This window comes from Castor canadensis, chromosome 17 (assembly GCF_047511655.1).
Source record: "Castor canadensis chromosome 17, mCasCan1.hap1v2, whole genome shotgun sequence".
Taxonomy (NCBI): domain Eukaryota; kingdom Metazoa; phylum Chordata; class Mammalia; order Rodentia; family Castoridae; genus Castor; species Castor canadensis.
The window spans coordinates 22552118-22567475 of NC_133402.1; the positions used below are offsets into that span (position 1 = coordinate 22552118).

General features: G+C 46.7%; 1 protein-coding gene across 1 annotated transcript in view; it reads right to left on the reverse strand.

Annotated features, from left to right (window-relative positions):
- Nucleotides 1-15358, reverse strand: part of Vwa3a (von Willebrand factor A domain containing 3A) — a 62429-nt gene that overhangs the window by 19923 nt on the left and 27148 nt on the right. The window contains exons 9-19 of the mRNA XM_074059627.1: nucleotides 14339-14445; nucleotides 10962-11087; nucleotides 10535-10643; nucleotides 10254-10319; nucleotides 8146-8271; nucleotides 7608-7743; nucleotides 7395-7498; nucleotides 5608-5688; nucleotides 5208-5302; nucleotides 3579-3698; nucleotides 122-196 (exon numbers count right to left, since the gene is read on the reverse strand). Coding sequence (XP_073915728.1) covers nucleotides 122-196; nucleotides 3579-3698; nucleotides 5208-5302; nucleotides 5608-5688; nucleotides 7395-7498; nucleotides 7608-7743; nucleotides 8146-8271; nucleotides 10254-10319; nucleotides 10535-10643; nucleotides 10962-11087; nucleotides 14339-14445 — 1145 coding nt within the window. The remainder of the gene's footprint in view (nucleotides 1-121; nucleotides 197-3578; nucleotides 3699-5207; nucleotides 5303-5607; nucleotides 5689-7394; nucleotides 7499-7607; nucleotides 7744-8145; nucleotides 8272-10253; nucleotides 10320-10534; nucleotides 10644-10961; nucleotides 11088-14338; nucleotides 14446-15358) is intronic.

A 15358-nucleotide genomic window follows, 5' to 3' on the forward strand; every position in this document is an offset into this window, starting at 1 on the left:
GAGGGAGTCCCGAAGGAGAGAGAACTTGGTGGATGGAGGGCAGTAACTCTAGAGGGCAGAAACTCCCTGGGAGAGGGGACAGGGAGGACAACACCCACAGAGCTGCTCTGTTGTCACCTACTTCCAGGCACTCTGTAAATTGTCATGGCTCACAGGAACCAGCTCAGGCCTCCAGCTTTCAATTGTGCTTCCAAACCTATGGAGGAAACAAAGAAGGCTTGTTCTTGGGCCTAGTGTATGTCTGCTCTACAGCCTAGATCTCTGGGCTCCAGACTTTTAGGGGAACAAAATTCTGATGATACTCCCCAAAATGTTAGGACATCACTGGCCTGGGCCAACCAGGGGATTTTCTTGCTGTTGTGACATGTTCCAGAATATTCCAAGTAAGGCAGAGCTACAGCAACATGTGGCCTCCTACCCTCTGGGAGTTTATAAACTCTCCAACCCTGGGTCCCCTCACAACACACCTCCTCGTCCCAATGCATGCTATTGTTCTTTCTCTACAGATACACATTATCTGTTCTTCCCTTTCAGACAAAAATGAATTTTTTTTTTTTCTTTTTGGCAGCACTGGGGTTTGAACTCAGGGCCTCACGCTTGCTAGGCAGGCACACTTACTACTTGAGCTACTCTGCCAGCCCTTGAAGATTCTTGAGAAGAAAATTTATCTCCTTTCCTGGGACAAGGTGCCCCTCTCTGGTCCAAGATGACGCCTCACCTGAACCCTGTTCTCATCAACTTTAAAATACCCCCAAACTACCCTACCAGTGATTTCTCTCCCTTTCCATTTTGTCAGTAGGAATCAGCTCCCTGGAAAAACTGTAGCTCACTTCCATACCTGCCGGTCCCTTCCCAATCCACTGCTTTCCTGCTTCAGCCCTGGAATGCTCCCTGGCAAGTAGTAACAATGACTTCATTCACCCAGCTCCAGTGGAAATAGATAGTAAATCCTGTATGATCTTGGGGCAAAGTCCAAAAATGCAAACACAAATGAAAATTCCTTCAGTTTTATCACCTGCTCAACATTCCAACTCTTTGCTCTGTCTTCTTTCATTAACTGCACACAGGTACAGACGCATTGTCAGACACAGAGCTATCCGGCACACGCTGTTTGTGGCCTGCTTGTGTCTGTCCCGACTTACTGAGGACATATTCCGACATGCACTCAAGTCTCCCTCATTCTTTTGAATGGCTGCATGGTATTTCACTGTCAGGATTATTTTACCAGTTTCCTCTTTACAGTTATGCAGTTTGTTTCAGCTTTTTTCACTATCATAATTTTGTGTGGAGCATCCTAGAGTAGTTACTTTTGCACACTCATCTTAGTATTTCCTGAGGCTGATTCACTTTTGTTTAGTGGAACAGACAAGGAAAAATTCAATGCAGAGGGCAATGCTAAATTATGCTTCCACCAACCCTTTGTTCATAACTCCTTAGCCCTCGGGGTTATCTATCTTTTAACTACCAGTAGATCCTTTCTGCAAATGCAGGGAATGCCTTCATTCTTCCCCTCCCTTTCCCACCCTGTCCCTTGCCTTCCCAACACCTTTGCTCCTGGTTTCCCTCCTACTTCTCTGTCCCCTCCTTTCCTGTCTTCTCTGGTGGCTCCCTTCCCTGCCAAATATTGGTGCTTTCTTTCCAAGCACTTCTATGGTTGTCTTCTCTCTCGTTCTCATCCACACAGAGGCAAGCCATTTGGCAGCCATACAACAATGCTGATGGCTTGGTGACCCCTACTTCTTATCAAGAACTCCTCTCTGGAGATCCTACCATGACCTCTCCTTTTGAGGATCTCCAAACTCAAAAGAATCAAAGCCCCATGTTTAAAACCATCTTCTCCTTTGAAGATGTGCTACCTGGAACACCTCCACCCTTCTTGAATCCCCTCAACTGAACAGTGACTGCCTTCCTAGCTTCCTCCTACATCCCTTTCTTCCACTCCCACAGTCTTGGCTTGGGCCCATCCACGAGGTCGGAGAACCGGCTGCCTTCCCTTCAACATTACCCCTCCTCAATCCATCACTGCTTGAGCAATTGAAGATGAAAACCTGATCATATTATGGTCTTGCATGGCAGACACAAACCTCTCATCATCTGGGGTTTTGTCATGCACCCTCTTACCCTCATAACCACACTGAAATGCCTGAGGGTCCCCCAAATCCCATCATACCTCACACCTCCATGCCTCTACCTGGAATGCCCTTCCTCTCCATTGTGCATCTTCCCCATGAGCTGGGCAAACCCTCATCTTCAAGACTCAGTCAGGCAAAGTACACGGAGCCTGGCTTTGTTCCCTCATAGTCAGATCCTGCCTCTCCCTGCTTCAGAAAACACTCTTCACATGCCTGTCTCTCCTATGAGGTCCCAAGTTTCTTGGGGACAGGTGTTGTCACTTCTGAGTCCCCAGCACCAGCATAGTGACTAGCTCATGGCAGATTCTCAAGGTACATTGTTAAATGGATGGATGGGTAGATAGGTAAATGGAAATGTCCAATTTTTTTTGTGAAATTTATTAGAGAAAGGTTTACTCTGGTGCAGAATACTATCTAATATTAACTACTGATTTAATAGGTTTAGAACATGCCATTTGGTATGATATTAGGTAAAAATGCATACCTCAAGTGGGGTCCATTTCTGCTTTCCCTAATTAGTTAAAATTATAGCAATTTAAAAAGCTGTATCTAGTATTTAAATTTAGTAAGCTATATATGTTATATATATTATATATATTGTATATATTGTATATATGTTATATATACAATATGTATAATTTTAAAACAATATATAATATATAGTTAAATATATGTAAAATTATATATAACATATACTCTAAAACTATATAATATACACTTTTAAAACTATCTAGACTATATATTTTAAAAATTATATATAGTTTCAAAAATTGTGTATCTGGGGCTGGCGGAGTGGCTCAAGTGGCAAGAACACTTGCCTAGCAAATGTGAGGCCCTGAGTTCAAACCCCAGCACTGCAAAAAAACAAAAAAATTGTATATCTGATATAGGTAAATATATAAAGTGTATTATACACATATATGGAAGTATCACAAAGTTGCTTTGTACAAGTACTGTATGTTAATAAAAGTCCTAAGATTAAAAGAATTGGATACATTTTATATTTAGATAAAACCTAAATTTATATGAGTACTGTTTTTATTTAAATTTAGAATTTGAGTCCCAGATGGTTGAAATACTGTGGCTTGCTAGAACCAGATTGAGGGCTCAGACTAAGGCCTGGTGGGGTCTTCCTTTCCTCTGCTGTTTATCAACTTGGAAGCCAAATAGGGCAATAGGCTGAGTTATGTTATCCTGGCTGATTGAGGAGTGTGTTTTGGGGCAACTTACCACCTTCGCCCCAGGGGAACAGTCCTGCAACCACTTAATTATTCAAGTCCCCAGACAAGATCATCCAAATCAGATAAACCGATGGCCCTCTTCGGATGTGGGGTACGTGTGACATCCATATCTGTTGTCCCACTGCCCACAATGGGCAGTGGCCCTGAGCCCAGCAGTGTGGGGGGAACCCCCAGATCCCTCCCCACAGGAGCTACAGGCACGCACGCGATTAGGTTGAAGCAGTCCTTGTTGGAGAGCTGTTCCTCCAGCAGCAGTCGCAGGGAGTGCTGGATATGAATAATGTACATGGAATTGGTGACAGAGATATCGAGCACTACAACCACCCTGAAAAGAAACACAAGCTTCAAGACAACCGAATCGCTCAGCTAATGTTCATTTTGTTCCGTTTTACTATTTAAAGTTTTTTCCAGGGGGACTCTGCATGCCAAATTCACAGCTGACCAAAATCTTTTCCATGGTTTGAGGCCAACAGAGATGGGCTTGCAACAGTAGACTAGGGGGTCCTGGAGCCTTCTCTCCCAGGACGTCTATAATGGAATGGTGGTGGACAGGGCTCAGTCTCTGGGGACTGCATATGACTCTTGTGAATTTCTTTGTTTCAAAGGACTAGCATTCAAGGGTTAGAATTAGGTTAATTAAAAATAGAGAAATAAAAAGAATTAGCATTCAACATTTTTCTAGGTCAGGGTCTTTGTGGGGAAAACAGAAACAAGGCGAGCAAGCAAGATAAGGAATTAGGTATACATGCACATCTTGGGAGATGGTTTTGTCTTTTTGTTTGCACCTTTTAAAGCTCTCTAGCTGCACACCCAGCCTCATTCTTTGTCCTCACCTTTTACTACTTCAAATCTTATACTTCCTACCTCTTCCCTCCATTCTCATTTTGAGACAGCTATAGAGAGTAACAGAAAATCCATTGGACTTAGAGTCTGAAGACCTTTTTTTTTTTCTTTTTCCAAGTTCCCTTTCCCTACCCCCTGAGTGGCCTTAGGCAAGTAAGAAAACCTCTCTGATCTTTAGTGTACTATTACAAAGAACTTAGAGTAAGATTGCTTATAGGGTTGCTTTGAGAACTAAATTGCACAACAGATGTACAATATTATAAAGTATAATACTTTGTAAGCTGCAATGCGTCAGATAAGGTATGGAATGATAATACTGGCTATATTCAGATGCTTATTGTCTTTCCCTCTTCAGCCTTCATTATCTCTTCTAGCAACAGCACCCTGGTTTTCCTTTAGGAAACACCTCTGCATCTCAGTCCATTTGAGTTGGGTGAAGCTGACCCCATGCGAGGCTCCATGGGTAAGCATCTGACCCTGGACAGTGAGAACATCACTCCTCCCTGGCTAGAGGGCATAGCTCATGGATAGTCCTGGGAGGGCTAAACTGGTAGAAAGCAGTTTTCAGGCTTCAGGCAGCCACCTTGTCACTGGAAGGAAGAGCCTGCCAGCAGACAAAGCTCAGGGAAGAGAAAGTAGAGCTGAGAAACAGACTTTTGCCATGACTGGGATCTGGATCCAGCCATGCCTGAAGACAGCTATCAAATCTGTTCTAGAGTTTTCAGCTACCTTAGTCAGACTTCTGTTTGGTTTAAGCCAATTATTAATTTCTGTTGCCTTTTAAGTGAAGAATCCTGAGTGACACAATGGTGAGATTGTTAATGTGGATGGTGATGGTGATCTTTTTCTCCTTTGGGAGTTCTGCTGAGAGGCTTCTGATCCCTAACCTAGGCGCTAGCTTCTGAGACTACTGACTGGAAATCACGAGTAGGATAAACTCTGGGTCACAAGCAGACCCATGAAGGACAACAGCACTGCTTGGGAGAGGTACCTTTTTTCACAGAGGGTGCCCCAGATTCTTCTGCTGGCCAGGGAGAGCCACTCGACCCGCCTCTCATACATGCGCACAGCCCTGCTGAGCTGCTTCTGTAAGAGCGGGTGGCCACCATGAGTTACTGTGCAAAGGGTGGCAGATGAGAGGTTAGGGAGGAAGGGCAGACACCCCAGTGGGCTTCTGGGAATGGTGTGTCAAGTCTCTGGGTATCCAGGCAGCAGGGACATTCTAAGTCCACCAATAGACTAGGAAGGGCGGAGTCATTGCTCGAATGGGGAGGAGGCAGATCTCACCTGTGTGTTGGTTGAGGCAGGGACTCTTCACAACAAGGAGTTTGTGTCACCACAGCCCATAGCACTTTCAGTACCCCATATTCTGACAGATTGGGCCCACTGACCTGGTACTCATAGAGCATGAGTGGGTCCACGTGGACATTCTTCACTGTCCCATCATGCCATTCGAATTGTACCATTGCCTTCTGCACGCAGGTGTGAGCAGGACGGGGAGCAGGTGGCCAGAAGCATGAGCGAGAAGGATTGTTAGTTTAATTTGGGGCACTGGACTCTGCAACTTAGATGCATGGGAGAGAAATAGGCATCTGGGATCAGATTTCTCCACCCATCCACACACGTCCCACCACTGCCACCAGGTCATTGCCTTGCCTGGAGCTGGCAGAAGGAGGCCCTGCTGCCTTCTCGGGAGGTTCTCTGTGATGTGGGGTTGTGGCAACAGAGCAGAGTCAGAGACCTTAAAACACACTGGCTATGGTTACTCAAAGTTGGGAACCCAGATAGGCCTTCCCAGATGCTGGACACCCAGTGTATTCATCTTGTTCTTTCATCTGCCACCAAGCCACCGCATCTACCTCTCTATCACTATTTTCATCTATCATTTTATTCACCTGCTGCTAGAATCATACACCTCTACACCTCCCTCTCATTTCAGCCTTTAATCCTTCCACCCATCTTTCTACTTTACTTCCCTATTATTCCTTCCTTCAACTTCTCCATCCTTCCACCCTTACTTTAATCCTTTTGTCTTTCCTCTCTTCCTTCCTGTTATTGATCATTCCATTGTTGCTTCCATCTGTTCACATTTTTATCCATCCATCCACCCATCCATCTACCCATCCACCCATCCATCCATCCATCCACCCATCCACCCATCCACCCACCCAATCCATCCACCCATCCACCCACCCAATCCATCCACCCATCCATCCACCCATCCAACCACCCATCCACCCCTCCACCCATCCATTATCCATCTACCCATCCATTTATCCATCTATCCATTCATCCATCCATCTCTACTTCACCCTCCCACCTACATTTCCATTCATTCATCAACACTTCCACCTCCATCATTCTTTTCCTTTTTCTTTCCTTCCTTCCTCCTATCTTCCCACCCATGCAGCATCCAGTAGGCACTCATTGACTGCTTCCATATACTAGATGTGAAAATTCAGAGTTGGAGAAGAGTCTTTTTCTTTCTTTGTTTCTTCCTTTCTTTTTTTCTTCCTTCCTTTCCTTTTTTTTTTTTTGGTAGTACTGGGGTTTGAATTCAGGATCTCATGTGGTAGGCAGGCTCTCTACCACTTGAGCTACTCCATCAGCCCTTTTTTTGTAATAGGATCTTTGCGAACTATTTGCCAGGGCTGGCTATGAACTGTGATCCTCCTAATCTCTGCCTCCTGAGTAGCCTGGATTACAGGTATAATCTACTGGTGCCCAGTCTTTAATCTTAAGGGCTCATACTTGGTGGGGACCTGCATGCATAAGCCTGCTGCAGGAACAATCACAGAAGTATGCACATGCTACAGTGAGAACACAGAGACAGCAAAGTCTGTCCCACCTGAGTTGGGACGTGGACAGAAAATTTCCATGGTGGAGGGAACTGTGGCATCTAATTTACTCTTTCTTGCCCCATCTCCTAAGTCTCATTTTCAGGTCTTTGAAATCAGATTGATTATTTTGGTTGTAGTGCTGGGGATAAGTAGCCCTCTACTGCTGAGCTCCCCTTCCAACCCTGTTCTAGAGTCTGGGTGGAAGCTCACATCCCAGCCAGGCCCATGCTCCCCCGGCTCTGCCATGTGACTTCCTTCGTCTGTACACGTAGTAAGATGGGAAATGCCACAGGGAACACCTATTCAGAGGACTGGACAGAGCCCTGACTTTGAATTACCTCGTGGATAGTTGCTGATACTGTTTTCTGGAGAACAGGCACAAATTCTTCCACAGGAGAGAATGCGTTGGGTGCCAGGATATGATAAAGGCTTAGCTTTTTGGCTGAAAAGAAAAATAGTGGGGTTTAAGGCACTGCCTGGGAAGCCCCCATAGATTCAAGCCTTTTGTCCTGAGTCCTGAGTCCTGGGGTCCTCTCTCTTTGGAGCTTTACCTTTTAGACCATTGACCTTGAGCCACTCTGCAGAAGTCTTGTCCAAGTTTGGGAACTCGATTCTGAGAGGAGCTTCATGCTTTGGGGGTTTATGCAGGAGACTTGTGAACGGCCCTTTTGCAATCTCTGTGGAGATCTAAGTTAAATGAAAAAAAAACTCTTATTAAATGATCATATTTTAGAGCTGAAAGTTCTCTATCTCCCTGGCTCGCTCAGTTCTTCCCCCACCCCGATCATCCTTGCCCCCCTTCTCTGAAGATTTCTGAAATGTCCAGGGAGCAAGGATAGGGACCCATCCTCCTTGCCCCCTCCCCGCTCTCACCACAGACTCCAAGGTGACAGGAAACCCCTCCATGGGCTCAAAACACAAGACTTAGGTATATTCAAAAGTAAGTCCTATGTCAAATCACAGGGAGTCCTGATCTAACCCACCCTCCCCTCACCCACAGTGATAAGGTGAAAACAGAGGTTTGGAGAGGTTAAATCCCACAACTCTGTGTGTCAATAGAGCAGAGTCTGTCCCCTTTGTACCACCTACTTCCTTCATTGTGCAGGCCAGCTCCTTGCACGGGCTGCTCTGCCTCAGGGCCTGCACATGGCCCAAGAGGCTCTGGGCTGTCTGGATTTCTGCCAGGAGCTCGTCTATGTCCCGACTGGTGTAGATCTGGGGGTGGTGGGAGCAATCAGCCATCCAGAAGTCACTTGGCTACCAGCAATGGCCAAGGTAGGAGAGGGCCACAAGCCAAGTCAATTCCCAAAGCTGAGTGACTCTGTTTAAACCCTGGATTCCATGTGCCACACAGAGCCTGCAAACGTGTTATTCCACATGGACAGTATTGGCCTGAAGGGTTTTTGACAACTGAAGGATTTTCTAACTTTAAAAATGTAAAGGAACACTTTACACCCACTAGGATGGCTATAATGATGACAACAACAAACAAATAGAAAATAACAAGTTGGTGAGGAAGCAGAGAATTGGAACCCTGGTCCAGAGATGGTGGGAATGTGAGATGGTGCAGCTACTGTGGAAACAGTTCACAGATTTCTCCAAATGTTAAACATAGAATTGCCATTGGAGGCTGGACATGGTGGCTCACACCTGTAATCCCAGATGTGTGGAAGGCAGAGATGAGAGGATGGAAGCTCAAGCCCAGCTGGGGGAAAGCAAGCAAGACTCCATCTCAGCCAATAAGCTGGGTGTGGTGGTGCATCTGTCCTCAATCCTCTCAACTAGGAGGACTGAGGCCCGAGGCCAGAACCCTGAGGAAAAAGTGAGAGGCCCTATCTGAAAAATAACTGAACTAAGAAGAGCTGGAGGCATGGCTCAAGTGGCAGAGCACCTGCCTAGCAAGCATGAGGCTCTGAGTTCAAACCCCAGTATTCCCAAAAAAGAAATGATGATGATAATGATGATGAAATTTTTGCACCCATTTCTCCATCAAGGGTGGGAAAGGAACAGATAACATATAATCAACAGAGAAGAGTCACAGATTTTAAGATGAAATATTTCTGGTTTTGGGTGCTGGGGATTAAATCCGGGGCCTCATGCATGGAAGCACTCTTTCTACCACTAAGTAACACTCATAGCCCCACATCTACAGACTTTTCTGTTTTTGGCGGCACTGGGGTTTGAACTCAGGGCCTCACGCTTGCTAGGCAGACACTCCACCACTTGAGCCACTTCGCCAGCCCACAGCCCACATCTAGACTTTGGGTTTTTTGGGAATTGAACCCAGGCCTCTTGCTTACTAGGCAACCAGTCTACCACTGAGCCCCACTCCCAGTACTAATATAAAATATTTCTGAAGCCAGCTAATTTCATTTGTTTATGTTACCTTTAGTCCCTGTTGTCTGTGACACCTACAGCCAGAGTCCAGGCAATGAGTAGCAAGGAAGGCTGTTGCCTGACCTTGATTCCCTATATCTGTGGCACTTGAACGAGTGGAGAACACATGGGAGAGCAACTGTGTGAAGCAAACCTTGCTCACCTTGTTATGAATGGTTATTAGCTGGCACAGTGTATTAGCTGAACCAATGATTTTTTTTTGTTCTTTTTGATTTTTGACCTCGAACTCTCAATCCTCCTGGGGACTGGGATTACAGACATGTACCACCATGCCTAGCATGGTTGGATCCTTAATTTGCCAAATGGATCCACATGTTTGCTAACTGCTACCTCCACTGGGAACACAGGGTAGATGATGCTTAGCTGTTATTAGAGATGAGGACACTAATGGATGGATTGGGACAGAACTGGCTGCTTGTTCTGCCCAGCTGGGTTGCCTTGAGTTAGGCCTTTTATCTGTCTCAGGAAGACTGTCAGGGTGATTGTTTCAGACTCAAGGCTCTGGTGGGAGGAGGCAGCTAGACCCATGGAATAGCAGCTGACAGTGATTAAAGATTTTGCTGACTAGGCTGTGACAGGCTCTAGATTCACAGGCATCATCCACACTGATCAAAGGAGCCCTTGTGACTCCAGGGTGTCCCTGTCCTCCCATATCTTTGCTGTAATCTGATTTTACCTGTGTGAACTCACTGAGCATAGGCAAGGGGATGGAGGGAAAGGGTGGAGGCAACTACACGGCATGGCCTTCCCTGGTCAGTGCCCAGTAGGCAAGGACGACAGCATAGCGGCCTAGAGCTTACCTCTGTCTCTGGACTGTAACAGTGGTAGTAGCTCCCAAGAGCTTCTGCAAGGTTCTTTAGGACAGCCTGTGGGGAGGGCGATAGGTCAGCCCTCGCTAGAGCCACACCAATGCTCCACCAGTCTTCTCCGGTGCCCCCCATTTCACCAACAGGGGAAATGGGTGCAGGGGAGGAACATTCTGGACCATAGCTTAGGGTCTCTCCAGCACAAATCTTCAAAAGCTGGTCCACCTCACTATCAACACATCCAAGGCAAACCCTGGAGGGTCTCAGGTACTTACGGAGGGCACCTGAGTGTCGCATTTGTAGGTGATGACATGGATGATGACGTCCCTCCCCACAGTGGACTGCTGGATGTAGTCAGACAGGATTTCGGAAGGCTGATCTGGGCTGGGGAGAAGACAGAAGAGAAGTGGGTACCCCAGGTCTAACCACTTTGAGAACATTCCAGAGCAAAGTGATATTCTCAGGAATACCTACTATTTCTTAACTGGCCACCTGGGTTGCAGGTTACCTGCAGGGCTGGGTGGACTGCAGGTCTGGCTGGCCCCAGCAGTCCTGCCCCATCTGTGGATAGATGGCTTAGGGACATGAGCCTTCTCTCAAGCGTGTATGAAGTCATGCTGAGTGATCTCTTTTCAAACAATGGTTTGTTCTTCAACCCCCTTCACACAGCCTGTCACCGGCTTAGTAAGAAAGGAAACCTACCAGCTTCCCATTATGGTCACCAGAGAATTCAGCTCCCGTAGAGCGAAGATCTTCTTCAGGGCATGTAGCAAGTTGCTGCCTCCCTCAGGCTGCAGTTTCTTGACCCAGAGCTTCAGTTCCTGGAGGCTGGAAGGAGACCACAGCAACCTAACTCTAGTCACAGGTTACATTCTGAGAAATGTCCTCCCATGCTTTCATCGCTGAGTGATCATGGTGGAGAGTACTCACACAAACCCATGAGGTGTGGCCTACTCCACACCTGGGCACGCCACTTCTCCTAGGGCCACAGTGAACAAGGTGATGGGAAATAAAGTCAAGTACCAGAGAAAATGAGGCAACCAAGAGACAGCGGTCACCACAACAGGCGGTGGCCATGTTTTATAGTAAACTTTTTTTTAATAAGTAGAAGTAGTGTTCCCCAAACATTAATAAAAAGAATAACACAGGAGTTGGAGATGTAGTTCAATGGCAGAGCTCTTGCCTAGCATGCATGAGGTCCTGGGTTTGATCCTCAGGACTAGAGTACAGTGGGTAAGATAGTCATTTACTATCATTACCCAGCATTCCACATCACACAGAACTGTGGGGCTCTGCTTTCACATGGCTGGCAGCCATACTGAATCGTTTATACCATACAATAGCTATGATATCACTAGCTGAGAAGAATTTTTCAGCTGCATTATCAGATATGTGGTTAGTCATTGACCAAAATGTCATTATGGGGCACATGACTGTACAAGACTCTTATTAGGTGCCAGGCCCAAGAAAAAGATGAGCTTATTTAAGCCTAACTGTAATTCTTTCAGGTGGGCACCTTTATTCCCATTTTATAGATGAGGAAACTGAGGCTCAGAGTTAGGACTTGCCCAAGGTGATACCCTAAGCATCTGGTAAAACCAAAATTTCACACTAGGTCTGACCCCAGAACTGGAGCTCTCTGTGTCTCTATTTGAGGGTCTGGGGCTGAGATCCTTCCTTCCACAACACTCCACACATTCGTTCTGGGACCTAGTCATCAGCATGCAGCACACTTAATCCTGACTCAAGAGGGCCCCAAGAGGAGGCACCATGGCTGTGCCACACCCAGTAAGAAGGAAAATGACAGACATTTTCTTGGTTAAATGTCTCACATGGCACTAGACAAATAATTCTGCCTTTTCCTCTTTCAGTCTGACAAAAGGAAACCTCAGGCTAGGGATGGAGTTCAGGGGCAGAGTGTTTGCCTAGCAAGTGTAAAGGCCCTGGGTTCTATAATCAGCAGAAAGGAAGGAGGGAAGGAGAGAAGGGAGGAGGGAAGGAAGGAAGAAAGGGAGGGAGGATGAAAGGAAGGAAGGAAGGGAGGAGGGAAGAATGAAAGGGAGAGAAGAGGGAAGGAAGAAAGGGAGGAGGGAAGGAGGGAAGGAAGGAAGGAAAGGAGGATGAAAGGAAGAGAGGGAGGGAGGATGAAAGGAAGAGAGGGAGGGAGGATGGAAGGAAGAAAGGGAGGGAGGATGGAAGGATGAAAGGGAGGAGGAAAAGAGGGGAGGGAGGAAGGAAGAAGGAAAGGAAGAAAGGAAGGAAAGAGGAAAGGAAGGAAGGGAAAGAAAGATCTTATTAGCTTGGCGCTGTTTGCCTTTCATTATTATAGCTATTGAGTCATCCCCCATCTACCCCCACAGTGCTGAGGATGGAACCCGGACCCTCTCCCATGCTAGGCAAGCTCTCCCATTGAGTCACATCTCAGCTTTTCATCTTCCTTTTGAACAGGGAGAACAATCCCAGGCCTGGCACCTTCTCTAGTCAACATGTTTCAAGTAGAGTCTAATGTCATTGTTTTGCTTTCATTGCATTTCTTTGTCTGGCCACTTCCTAATTATGGCAAGTGACATGGCCTTCTCAAATACGGCAATAATAGAAAATTTCCTTGGGTAATCAATAAAGCCGGTGTAAAGAAAAACTGATAATAGTACAAGTGACACAGACTATATAATAGCAATGTGGCAGAGATATGACATAGGGACATGGCAAGAGAAGTGCAGGTCTCCAGAGCTGAGGAAGTCTTGGCTAGATGATCTCAAGGTGACTTCAAGGTCTAACATCCTAGGGGTCAATAGTCTAACTAGAGTGGAAAATTAAGTAAAAATGCTCTCACTCACTGAGTACCTGTTACATGCCAGATACTTAGTTCTTATTTCAGCTTGACAACAACTCTGTGGGGAGTAGTGTCACTATCCCGGTTCTGAAGGACTTGTCGGTATCTTCCAGGGACTGTCAGAGCTGGGATTTGAAGGCACAGCTGCCACATGGGGCTGTCCTCTCATGGAAGGTTTCTTTTCACAGCGAGTGCCAGAATCTAAGCTTCTGCTTTTCCCTGGGATCTGCTCTGAGCTTTGCAATTCAATCCGGGCTCTGTTTCTTTGAGCATGCCCACCCACCCCCCCACTTAGTCCAAGTTTCCTCGTCTACAAAGTGGGGGTTACAATCCACTGCAATAGGATCATGCATGTACAGCATACCTAACACATGGTGGGCGATCAAGGAAAAGAACATTTTACATACTAGCGCAAAGTAGAAATTTTTACACTTCCCCCACCCTCAAACCCAAATTGGAATCCCCAACCAAAGGACATCTATGTGGTGACATACTATGTACCCATGACAAGTGAGGGAGATCTGTTTACATTGACAGAGAAGGATATTTAAGACTGGGTGAAAAGCCAAGGTGCAAAACAGTGTTCAGTGCTCCTGCTTATGTTAAAACCAGGAGAAACACACAGATGCCTGCAAGTGCAGACTGTCTCTGGAGGTAGATATAGGAAACTTTTTTTTATTTTTTATTTTTGAGACAGGGGCTTACTGTGTAGTTGAAGTTGGCCTTGAACGTGTGATCCTCCAGCCTCAGCCTCCCAAGTACTGGGATTATAGATATGAACCACCACACCCATCTTAAGAAACTTACTGGGAGGTAGGAATGGAGATTGTAGTGAGAGGGAGGCTCATTGGCTATTATTTATATTTTCACACTTTGAATTTTTAAGAACACACATGTTATTTTCACAATAATAAAACTATCTTTGCTAGTTTGCTAGATGAAAATGGTGTCTTGGGCTGGAGCCATAGCTCAGTGGTACAGCGCTTCCCTAGCATGCATGAAGCCCTGTTCCATCCCTAGACCACAAAAAAATAAGTTGTCTTGAGGTTGTGTCCTCTTTCATTTTGAGGACTGCTTCTGGGGGTGGGATGACTATCTTTTCACACACTGTTGGCTACCCATGTTCCTGCTTTTGTGAACGGTTAATTTGTATTCACTTATCTACTGAGGTCCTGTGGTTTACACCTTACACATTCAAAAGAGAACAAACCCATGGGCATCCTGGTGGAAGTGGGGAGCCACTCACATGGAGGTGCTGACTTCCATAGGGGCTGGCCAGAGGGGACTGGCGATGGCACCGAAGGACAGGACATACAGTTTCTCTTTGAGACTCAGCTGCTCATCAATGAGACTCTGTATGGAAGGACAGCAGTGGCTCAGTTTGGAGCCTGGCTTCAGCCCTGTTGCCTGGACTGGCCCCTGTGACTGGGGTTGAGCCGAGCTGACACAGGGGCCTGAGCCTTAGCTTAGCAGCCAGCCCATGCTGATTTCACTTTTGGCCTCTGAGTCTCATGTGCAAGTTGAGCGTCTTGGCTGCCAACTGTCCATGGCTGGACATGGGCACCAAACTGGCCCCTGGGAGGGGAGAACACAGTGGGGGGCAGTGGTTTGTCTTCGAGGCATGAAGGTTGGGGATGAGCACTGGGCATAACGTCCTCACGCTCAGGGCCCTCAGCTGTAGCCACTGAGCTTTACCAGTGGCATGGGGGAGCTCCTCCCTCTTCCTGGCCAGCTAGAGAGTTCTCCTGCCCCATCCCCCAAACACATACAAGCCTGGCCCTTGCTAATGTTAGACCACCTGCCCCTGTGTCTTTGGAAACTCAACCCTGAGGACTTGTCCTGAGGAGAGCCTGCACTGACACCTGTCCCCTGATACCTGCTGAACCCTGGAACAGGTCTGGATGACAGGGCCACTTGCCCCTATAAAGACTCTGCCAGACCTTTATAAAGTACAAGGAACTGTTGCTGCTGTGGTCCCCACCCAAAATGCTGGCCATTTCTGTAAGAAATGATGCCCTTCATGTCATCTCACAAGCCTCTCTGTGCCAGGTATGGCACAGAGCACCTGACTTGCACAAACTCCTTTCATCCTTATGGCAGTCCCATGATATAGCCATTGTCCTTGTCCCTATCTTACAGAGGAGTAACTAAGGCACAGGGAGATTAGGTACCATGGTCCCAGAGTCTGGAGGTGGCTGGGGTTTGACTCCAGCCTTGTGACTCTAGAGCCCTGAGCTTTTCTGTTCTAGACCCGCCACTGAAACCA